The sequence below is a fragment of the Brassica rapa genome, chromosome A05 (assembly GCF_000309985.2).
Source record: "Brassica rapa cultivar Chiifu-401-42 chromosome A05, CAAS_Brap_v3.01, whole genome shotgun sequence".
In the NCBI taxonomy this organism is placed as follows: domain Eukaryota; kingdom Viridiplantae; phylum Streptophyta; class Magnoliopsida; order Brassicales; family Brassicaceae; genus Brassica; species Brassica rapa.
In genome coordinates this window covers 20,442-31,320 of record NC_024799.2, presented here as the reverse complement: position 1 = coordinate 31,320, position 10,879 = coordinate 20,442, and the positions used below count along the sequence as shown (strand labels likewise).

At 36.0% G+C, this 10,879-nt stretch overlaps 3 protein-coding genes across 3 annotated transcripts; 1 reads left to right on the top strand and 2 right to left on the bottom strand.

The window, feature by feature from the left end:
• The first annotated feature begins 17 nt into the window (after positions 1-17).
• On the top strand, positions 18-1,052 carry LOC103866331 (protein RESISTANCE TO PHYTOPHTHORA 1, chloroplastic). Its single transcript, XM_009144234.3, has 3 exons — positions 18-278; positions 359-739; positions 809-1,052. Exons 1-3 carry the CDS (start codon positions 72-74, stop codon positions 833-835), a joined length of 615 nt encoding a protein of 204 aa, XP_009142482.1. The 5' UTR covers positions 18-71; the 3' UTR covers positions 836-1,052.
• Positions 1,053-1,632: 580 nt separating this feature from the next.
• On the bottom strand, positions 1,633-6,820 carry LOC103866332 (RNA demethylase ALKBH10B). Its single transcript, XM_018659134.2, has 7 exons — positions 3,910-6,820; positions 3,498-3,640; positions 3,013-3,130; positions 2,823-2,924; positions 2,621-2,730; positions 2,385-2,539; positions 1,633-2,291 (listed from the first exon to the last, which is right to left on the bottom strand). Exons 1-7 carry the CDS (start codon positions 4,295-4,297, stop codon positions 1,880-1,882), a joined length of 1,428 nt encoding a protein of 475 aa, XP_018514650.1. The 5' UTR covers positions 4,298-6,820; the 3' UTR covers positions 1,633-1,879.
• Positions 6,821-8,020: 1,200 nt separating this feature from the next.
• Positions 8,021-10,694, bottom strand: LOC103866330. Its single transcript, XM_009144233.3, has one exon. The coding sequence runs from the start codon at positions 8,723-8,725 to the stop codon at positions 8,201-8,203; it is 525 nt and encodes a 174-aa protein (XP_009142481.1). The 5' UTR covers positions 8,726-10,694; the 3' UTR covers positions 8,021-8,200.
• Positions 10,695-10,879: the final 185 nt, after the last annotated feature.

Sequence of the window (10,879 nt, the reverse complement as noted above, 5' to 3'; positions counted from 1 at the left end):
TCAAATCAAAACCGCTCCTCCTCCTCCTCCTTATCGCGACAAATCATTGTAGAAGAGACGAGACGAGGAGGATGTGGTTTTGCTTAGTTTCTCCGCCTCAGTGCGTGTTGTCGTCGATTCATCTTGCGCCCATCTCCAGTCTGAGTCATGGGCGTCGCCGTAGTGCTGCGAGTCTCCGAATTTGCGCCACTGCTGACGAAGCTCCCCAGGAGGAGGTTCAAACCGAAGAATCTCCGTCCTCTTCTTCGCCTTCTGCACTTGGTAAAGACTTGAAAAAGGTATACCACCCAATATTCCCACTAAGCTAATGACTTGTTGTCAAATTCAAATTCAAATTCAAATCCAAATTCAAATTCAGGTTGTAAACAAGACAGCAGCAACCTTTGCCCCTAGGGCCTCCACCGCCAGTAAAAACCCAGCTCTCCCTGGAACTACTCTTTACAAAGTTTTTGAGGTTCAAGGTTATGCATCCATGTTGGCTGGAGGTGTCCTCTCTTTCAACCTCCTCTTTCCCTCCACCCAACCTGACTTATGGAGGTTGATGGGTATGTGGTCCATTTGGATGTTCACTATTCCTTCTCTTCGTGCACGAGACTGCCCTCCCAAAGAGAAAGAGGCTCTTAACTATCTTTTTCTCCTCATCCCTTTACTCAATGTTGCTATCCCCTTCTTCTGCAAGTCCTTTCCTCTTGTCTGGTCTGCTGATACCCTTGCCTTCTTTGCTATGTATGCCTGGAAGGTATGTATACCTCCTATTTTCATTTATTATTTGTGGTTTTCTTCTCACTCTTTTTCCCTCTTACTACAGCTTGGATGGCTGGAAAGAACCGAGTAGAGGATTCGATTAGAGACTTCTCAAGATTCTATCTCTTCTCTTCCTTTAGAATGAATGATCCTTCGTTCAGCTTCCATGTATAGCTTATTGAATGAATATTCAAGGTACGAATGTGTACATTGATTGCTCTACAATGAAAAGCCCCTTAAGTATAATATTCATAGACTTCTGAGATGTTTTGTTTGTTTGTTTGTTTTCTGGTACATTTTCTTATCAAGAGCGCAGCTGGTTAATTTAAAGAAAATAAACAAGTGGGCGCATTGCATTTGCATCCCACTCTATCTTGTTTCTTCTTCTATTGTACGTATAGGATAAGGGTTCGTGTGTTTGGTTCTAGGCTAAGCTTCGAGTGTGTTCTCGATAAAAGCATCTGATTTCTTATTTATAAGGGGCCCGGGCCTCAGTCCTCGATGAGGCTTCTCTTCATTCATAACTTTCTCTTCGAATACTCCTATTTTAGTCACCACAAATCTAAATAGCCGCTGGCAGATGCCCGTAGAGAGCTTCTGCTGTCATCATCCTCTCTTCTGTGCATTCTCTGTCAAGACGAACAAGAAAGGGGTTTTCTTTACTCTATGGGATTATTGTTGTTTTAGTGTTTGTAGTATATGAAGATAATGAGTAGGACATGGGATTTGCTTTGACTCTACGCTTGTGGGATGGGGAAATTGAGCCAATGGAAGCTATTATGTTTCAGAAAAAAAAAAATCAGAATCTCTCGTTTCTTCTTCATGCTCCCTTTGGTAAAGTAAAAGTAGTTGTATAGGCAAATTTGGTCAAGTTTCTTGTTTACTTGATTGAAACTGAAGATCTTTGAAACTTGTGGGAAGTGGGAGCATATTTTAATTCGAATAGTTCACTTGTTCCCTGTATAACAGCTGATGTAGCATAACAATTGTAGTAAAATTAGGTAAACGAAAGAAAAGAAAAGAAAAGGAAAGGTTAGGAATGACAAGAAAAAAACCCATCAAACTTGAAGTATACGATCAAGGAAAGAAAAAAACTCTGCTGACTTTGTAGATAACGTGTGTGACACTTTTCGACTCAGATCACTCCGATCTCCGGTGATGACGAGGCTTCACGATCAGCCACCGACTTTGCAGCTGATGATAGGAGACGCAGCCTCTGGACGCGCGGTGGGAGATGCTTTGTCGGTTTTCTTGACACTGGCGGAGGTGTCCACGGCAAGAAAACTCCAGTGCCAGCGTCTAGCCTCTTAGGAGCCGGAGCTAGCATCACCAACGGAGCTCTGACCATGTTGAATGGGTTTAAAACCGGGGGAGCTGGATTGCCTTGCCGCCACAGGGTGACATGGTTCATGGTTAGCGGCGCTTGGGCCTTACTACTGGAGTCTGGTTTGAGTTTAAAGAAAGTGATTGCAACTCTTTTGTTTAGCGATGGACACATTACATGCCTAGCCATATTAGCGCTGTTGCCTCTCATCACCAGCAACGACCTGCCAAAATTCATTTTTACGCTTTTTCAGATTTTTTGTTAATAGGAAATTTAGCTAGAAAATGAGAGTTCCCCCCCCCCCCTCCTTACGTACCCTTCCTTTAGTGGGAGAGTGAGTGAGCCCCTGAAGTTGCCATCACTATCGACCCCAAATCGGTGTCCAAAAACCATGGTTGATTCAGACAAGACCAGAGTGGATATGGGTTGATCCACGTGAGGTGGTTTCTGGAATGGTTGGGAGTGTTCCTCCTACAAAATGAATTTAAAACATTAATTAGCTTTGGGGTGAAGATCGATTGAGAGAATAGTTGGAAATCAGTTGTTAACTACCTCATCAAAGAAGTTGATCACACAGCCATTGGGTCGTTTGTATTCAGGAATCAAACGCCACTGAAGAAGATGATCAATCACACTTTCAAGAAGGGTTGGGATAGGTGCCACTGCAAACACGTAGAAGAACAAACTAAAAAGGTTGCTTAATTAAGGATATTCGGAGAAAAATGATGCATGCACCAATTGTCCTTGATCTTACCTGAGTGTTCATCTGTGGTGTTCCCAAAAATTGGAATTCCAAGCTGAATAAGCTCTCTTTTGGTCCCTTTCGTGTTCTTGTTGAACAGAACAAACGTCTCCCCTGCATTTGGGAAACTTGTAATTAATGTCTCTCAGACACTTGCATCAACATTAGTTCCAGTGTATAAGGAAAGGTATGAGAGAGTTGCCTGGAAGTTCCTGATTCCGACCAGCCTCTCGGAGTCCATTCACATAATCCGAAAGCTTGGAGAGTTGAGTTTCAGTGAACACATGTTCGTACAGTTTTAGGCCTTTGACGACATTTGTCTGCTAAAAGCAAGTAACGAGGGAGTCTTAATTAGCATTTGGAAACAACAATGAAAACAAACTTCATCCATCACTCACGAGATATATTACGCTAAACTAATATTATTATAGAGGTAGTCGTATGAGTTTTTTTCTTCTATTTTATAGTCCAAATGCATTAAAGTTAAGAGAGGATGCTAATTAAATTAAAAATCTTTGTAAAACCATTTTGTGTTGTTTATTGGTGATTCTTTTTATTTTATTTCAGTTACTAAACTGAATTATCAAACCTCATATTATAAGCAAAGTGGTAGGTATCTCAAAGTCTCCCACGCTCCCAAACGGTAGAGAGAGTAAAGAAGAGGATGTGTTTGGTTTTTGAACTTGCCGTATGTCCTCGAACATGTTCCTTGGCCGAGAAACGCTTGGACTGCTTGATGAGTGAAGAAGCTCGAGATTCACATTCTTCTTCTTCGTGCTTGCAACATATTGTCATGGCGTCCTCCTCTACACGCTCTTCTTCTCGAGATCCTGCGAAGAAACCGAACACATGTGGGTGTGTAGAATTAGCTAAGAATGGTCAGAACTTGAACTTATGATCTACTACTCAACGGGTGTTGTCTATTCAACAGATAAAAGAATGAAGTACAGTAACGAACATTATCTAGATAGATATGTAGGGTAATAAGAGTATTGCATATACTAGGGACGTTGTTAATAATTAAATATTAATGTATTTGAATTTTCGCGGTACATAAAGAAATCCTACTTCAATTTGTTATAAATTTTGTTATCTTTACCGGAATCAGTGATATCGCTAGTGGGAGAATCATCGTCGAGGATTGAATCTACAGGATCGATCATGATGAGTTTGTTGTTGTTGATCTTGGCCGCCGTCGCGGTTTGCAGCTGGAGCGTAACTTGGGAGATAGGATGGTATTTCTGCATCTGGAGCAATGGGATCCAGTTCATCCTCCGCCTATGAATCGCCGCCATCACGCCCTCGTATTCCTCCCCCGCTGACTCGCTCACCTGCATTAAGTGCCCGCATAGCTCGTCGATTATGGCGTTAGCCGCCGCAAACTCGCCGCGAAACCAAGTGATCATCACGTCTTTGGCCGCCGAATCCGACAGGAGAACCGGAGCAGAAACAGATCCGTTGATAGGAGATGCCGGCGTTTCAGCCATCACGAAATGAGAGAAAGGGTTTTTGAGGTTTAAGGTTCACCGGAAACTTAAGTTATGTCTGACCAATGGATGGAATAATACTAGCGTATTTATTGCCGCTCCTGGGGACCGAAAATTAAGAAAGAAAAAAAAAAGAGAGAGAGATCTGAATATATTATTTCGTATAATTAAAAAATAGAATTGTAACTACAAAATAAGATAATAATATATTTACTAATTGAGCTGAAACTGAATGATAGAGGCGGGGGCATAGGCGAATAAGTCGTTCGACTTGCTCAGCCTTTTGCTTGTGAGAAAAGCCACAACCAATCAAATTTTCTTTCTCGCATCTTTCTTTCTTTTTTATTTTTTTTTTAAATCTCATTACATATTTGATTTATGTTACCTTTTAGTATTACTTATTTCTGTTTGATAAAATTATTATTATATTGGTTATAGAGGCAGTAAAAAGAGTCTGAGCCATATAAGCCTCTCTCAACCACCCTCTCTAGTTAGCTCTGCGTATTACCCTTCTTTATAAATACATGTGTGTCGTCTGTCAATCAAGAATCATGCAATGCAAGCGTTGACTATTACTAATTATAAATTAAACATTTTTTAGGGCAAGAGGGGGAGCTTACATCATGAATCATACCCCAAGTCGACGTGATAACTTTTAATATCAAAACCAAACCAGAAATTGTTACAAGTCAAGAATATTCGCGTTCTAAATCTCAATACTAAGCTAGTTTTCAAGTATAATTAATTATCAAATTTAGTATCACATCATAAGTTAACAAGCCGATCCTAGCTAGGCTGATATAATGGTGGTTACTCTCTCTTTCGCGGTTTGCCAATTCCAAACAAACATTGTTTTACGTTTTTAGTTTAGGAGAAAGAGATTTAATTAAGGGTTGGTGAAATTTTCTTTAATAATAACACAATAGTCGACTTCTCTTCGTTTTCCATTCCATGTGTGTTTGTACAATAAAATATATTATCTTCTTGGATCAGAAAACTTGTTAATGGGTCGGGGTCGGGGATTGGTCTCTCTGTCACTGTGAGAGGTCACTGAGTTGTTCGAATTTTTTGTGCTTGATTGCCTTTTGTAATGAGAGGGTTGACGGCAGCGAATAGAGAGACAAGTGAAATCACACAATGACAAAAGACGTGTATTGCTTAAATAATTGCGAATTTAATTGTTATTCAACTCTTACATATAAGCTCACTTTTAAAAGACCAACCATTTGCTTGCAACGCGAAGCCTTTGGTGACTCAGCTTTTGTGTCACCGTCCATTGTCCTCACTGCTTATACAGTGTCGACTACTTTGCTCGATCGAAGCAAATCATTCCGATTTTTTACTGTCTTTTTTCGTTTACTTTTTTGTTTGTTTGTTTAATTCTCTTTTGTTTGTTTGTGGTTGTAAAACAACTTAATCGATTGGCGATTCCTCATATATATAGTACATATCAATTAGGCAAAACAACATCGGTCAGCATGGGTTTTCTATATGTGTTTACAACATTTGCATTTAAAACAGTGAAACGCAAAATTATATAATAGAGTTACCTTCGACCTGCTATACAAAATTATAACTAGCCTAAAAGTTGGCGTCTTCGAATTTTTTTTAAAAAAATATTATAATAAAAATATATATAAGCCAGTTTGGTAACGTCAAGATGTAGTTGACAAATATTTGTGAATGTATTTTCTTGTAATTTGATCAAAATGGTGTTATTAAGAATAATATTTTCTATAGTACGAACAGTACATATTATGCATCTGGGGTCAAACTTGACTCTTGATCGTCGAAAAGGGACTCTCTCCGTTTTACTATGAATTAAACAACAAATTAGTATTTTCAAACTTTTATAATTATATTTTGAAAAGTTTTCATTCAATGTAGGTTTTCGAATACATCCATGTACACAAAATAGATTGATTCCGTGTATTTATAAGTTTAAGAGGTTGATTGTTTGCAAATTCTGCACTAGTTTCTGGTTTTTGATTTTCCAAAAACCACTTTTTATCCAATCATGATTTTGACAAAATAGATTTTTTATTTTTTTAGGGAATCTAGTTTTTGCTTCCTTTAACTCTTTCCTTCTCAAAAACCAAAATCACTATTTTATTGGATTCTCCTTATGAAAAGCTACGTACAAAAACAAAAAAAATGATTTTTTTCTTTTATTTTCTGTTAACTAATTTTAGCTAAATTTTTTTTTGGTCAAAATTTTTAGATAAAGCAAAGCAAACGTAAACCATAAATAATGTATCCAAGTGTCGAGTTTTAGGAAGCTTGCTGATCATACACATTTCATTTCTATTTTTAATTAAATGATTAATAATTTTATTTGATTAATATTTAGTTATATAATTTATCTATTTTAAAATTTCATTTTTTTTTGTTTTTTTATACATTTTATTCATTAAGGGTATAAACGATATTAATCACTCTAACTTTTAACGTGAGAGCTCAATTCTGAAAATTTACTTCGCAAATAATAGTATAGATAAATAAATAAATAAATATATATATATATATATATATATTATATATATATATAATATAGTTATGGTTATTTTTATTTAAAAAATTATGGATGTACACATTTTACTTTTAAAAATATTTTTTAATTATGTATGCTTTGATGATAGTATTTTATTTTTTATTTTTCAATAATAGATATTTTACTATCATAACATTTAAAATTTATTATTTTTAAAAGCAAAAACCAGAAACTAAAAACCAAAAACCAAAAACCAAAATCAAAACCACCAATCAAGTTTTTCAAAAAACCAAAATCTACTGCAAAATCAAAAACCAAAAATCAAAAACCAAAAACCAAAAGCCAGAAACCAAAAACCAAAATCTAGAATCTAACAAAACAATCATCACCTAAAATTTTTAGAACGCTGTTTTCAGTTTCTTCAACCTTAAGTGATTAGCAACTATATAAATATATCTTCTTAATTTACTGTCAATATATAATGAAAAACCGGTAAAATGACTTCATACCATATAGATAAGTTTTTACTAAAAAATTAGCTATCAGAGTGCAAATTGAAAATATTTTTTAAAAAAATTACTGAAATAAAGTAAAATAAAATAAATGGAATCATGTTAATCATTTTAAACACAAGAACTCATAGCTGTATAAGAATTTTTTTTAAAAAAAATCGTGATGTATATAATTAAATAAGGTTCATAAGTTGTTCTCGTTTAGTTTGTGTAAAAGCAATGATATGAGTATATGAGTAAAATAAGAAAACGAAATCTCAACACAATCTGACATTTTTGGTTAAGAGAACTCGAATGATAGCATGCCGTTTGCATTAAATTGAACAGATAAAAAAACAGTTGTCGTTTGAAATTGAATAATCTGTAGAACTTAAGAGGTCATGTTACTTACGACACAAAAGCTTCATAACAGCCCATTCACAGCATTACTTTATGAAGGATTAAACGATCGTGCATGTCATCTCGTTATTCTAAGCTTTTCAATTGTATTTTGTTGTTTATATTAGTGATTAGAAAAAAACCATATCAACAAAGTAATCAGGCCGGGTTTGGTAGAGTGCTTAGGAGGTGCACTAATAATAAAGTAATAAGTCTTAGGGGGATCATATTTGATGGGCCTTATGTAAGCACTCTTCATATAACAAGTAAAAGTCTACTCAGAGCCCATATGATATTTGTACGTTTTTCAAGGTCCAATACCAAAACTATTAAATGAGTGAGTAGCAAGCAACAACAAACCTTTATTTTCATCAAGTATTACAATATTGGGTTTTCAATAATACAATGGGATCCCATACACCCATAACAGAATTTTCAAATCATAACATATTTCACAATCGATATCTTATAATATGGAGCAAGCCAAGACCAAGATTATTCATAGAAAGTTGTCGGAACTTATCAATACTTGAAAGAATCGTGAGTTGTGTTCGCACGAGCGACGGTAGAAGATGACCTGAACTTCATCTTCGCCTTGTTTATGTACTCAGAGAAACGATCTGATGATCTCCCACTGCTACTCTCTCTCGATACACGAGAGATAGGTACATGGTGGTGGTGGTGATGATGATGATCACGTGTCTCTTTTTCACTTGTATCCGACACATCATCATTCCTCGTCGGTGCCCTTATCTTCAGCTTCGCTTTCTTTATATAGTCGGTGAACCTCTCGTCTGTTTTCAGCGTCGTCTCTACTCGAGTGATCAGCGTCTTCTTCTGCTCGATGTTTGTTATGGGTTTGGCTGTCTCAGAGAACTTCACGCGGACAGCCTCTGCTTGGTGGTGGTGGTGGTTCGGTGAAGGTTTAGTGGAAATGCGGCGAACGGTTCGGACAGGACTCGTCACTGCTCTGAAGATCTTCTCACACACTCTGCTTCCTTTCTTCTTCTCCTGGTTCTTGCTGCTACTCTGTGAGTTCTTTGCCATCGATTATTGCAGAGAGCTTAGAAAGTAAGAGGAGTTAGTTAATTAGAGAGTGAGTGACCTGTGCAGAGAAGACGGTGACATAAACGACGTTTTTATAATGCCTAAAAAATCGGTGCATTATTATCTTTGTTGAAATCATAATTGATAACGTGTTTCAAAAGGGAAACAACATGCAAAGAGAGGAGAAAAAATCGAAGGAGAAATTTCTTGGGTTGAAAACAGGAAAGGTGGAAACTTTAGGCAAATTTTTCAAAAAAGGAAGAGTGATGCTTGAAAGGGATCGGATTCTGATTCCACTCTGTTTCTTTCTTTCTTTCTTCTTCCTTGTTTTTTGTATAATTGTTTTTCTTTTAACGTAGAGAGACGAGAATCAGCAATTCAGCATTAGGCAAGGGATACCAGAAACACAGTAATCATCGCGTTAAAGTCTTAAACATAAGATTAAAAATAGTCGATTCTCAAGCATTAATTAGGTCACTTTCCATCAGCTTTTGCTAGCTTATTTTTATCCACGAATATGCTCTCTTTGTTATTCCTTCCCTGCTATTAGCATGAAATATTGTTTTCTATGGTTACTGAAACAATCCACTTCATTTCCACTAATATTTTAAAACATAAATAAACTCTATATCAATCACATGCTTTCAATAGGAAATGTATATAATCAATCTTGGATTTCTAGATGCAATAACACTGGTTCTTGCCGCATAAATGTAAAGCCGCACAAGGAACATATAAAATTATAAGTCCTTTTTAATATATAGGACAACAACCAGAAGATGTTTAAATATGAAATAAATGGAAAATGATCATGTGTTGCTGATTATTGTTATGTTTTGCCCGGTGTGATGCAAAGACACGAATTTGAATACAAGGAAAAAGGTTGTCCAGAGTGACACAAATAGAAGACGCGTAAAACAAATGATTGTAGAAGGAGTTGAAAGGATTGTCTTGATTCGTTTGATAGCTGTACATTTTGCATTTCTTCGGGTTCCTTACATGCTGAGAGGAACTTATTACTTAGCATTTTAGTCATAGCCCAAGAGAAGAAACAGACAAGTATAGGTGATGTTTTTATAGGTCAGTGGTGCGTGCGGGATAGTGCAGCCCAGACTTGACAACCTGTCTGTCTTAACTTTATGATTTGGTGGGGACTGTGGTGGATCTGACCGAGTCTTCATTTAGTCTCAGAGCCGAAACTATGATTTTACCGGTCATATGATTGTCGCCTCTGGTCCATTCATGATCTCTTTTGACCGAGATAACCAGAAGCTCCATGTGATTTCAACATTCCCCAGTTCACCTCCTAATTATGTCCAAGATGTAAAGAACAATACATCTTAAGGGAGAGTATTAGAATATTCAATTGGTATTTTCTCCATCCAAATTATAATAATGATTATTGTGAGGAAATGTTCACAATAATTAGTTTTGGACAATTTTCTTTTGTGAAAATGTATGTATATCCAAAATAACCATACCTATAATCAGATCAAGTTTAATTCTTCAAAGAATTATGTAGTAATAAGATGTGCTAAACCATGTTTGTCTACTCCGGGAACAAAAGTTTATGAGCATTCTCGATTTTTTTTTACAAAGGGAATACACTAGTTACATTTATATATGAAATTTCAAGGTCTTCCAAAAGTAGATTAGAAGTTCATTTGATTGATTCAATATTGCAGAACTTAAAAAAAAAACGGATTAAAAATTGGAACATGGGCATTACAAGAATTCCTAGAATTTTTTTGAGGATTCTTGATTGGGGTTGAGTTAACTATAGTCCAAAGTCATATTTCTTTAGTTAATAAAATTTTAAAGTTTTATCGATCACGGTGCATATTCATAATAGACATATCAAAATTATTGTATGTCAAATAACATAAAAAAAAGTTTAGTTTCAGAAAAGGAAATGTCTATTTTTTTTTTTTACCTAGGGAATGATTGGATTATTACGAGCAGAACACATCTATTATCGAGCTGTTAGCCATTTCATTAGAAATGACTTGATCATTTTTGAATACTCAAAGTTTAATATCCCAATCAAGTATTCAAGAAATTGATAAGTTTTAGCAATAAACTGTTCTTTGGGTTCGTATGGATATGTTGAAAGACTTGAAGAACCATGCATCAGACTCCCCTTTCCACTATTTC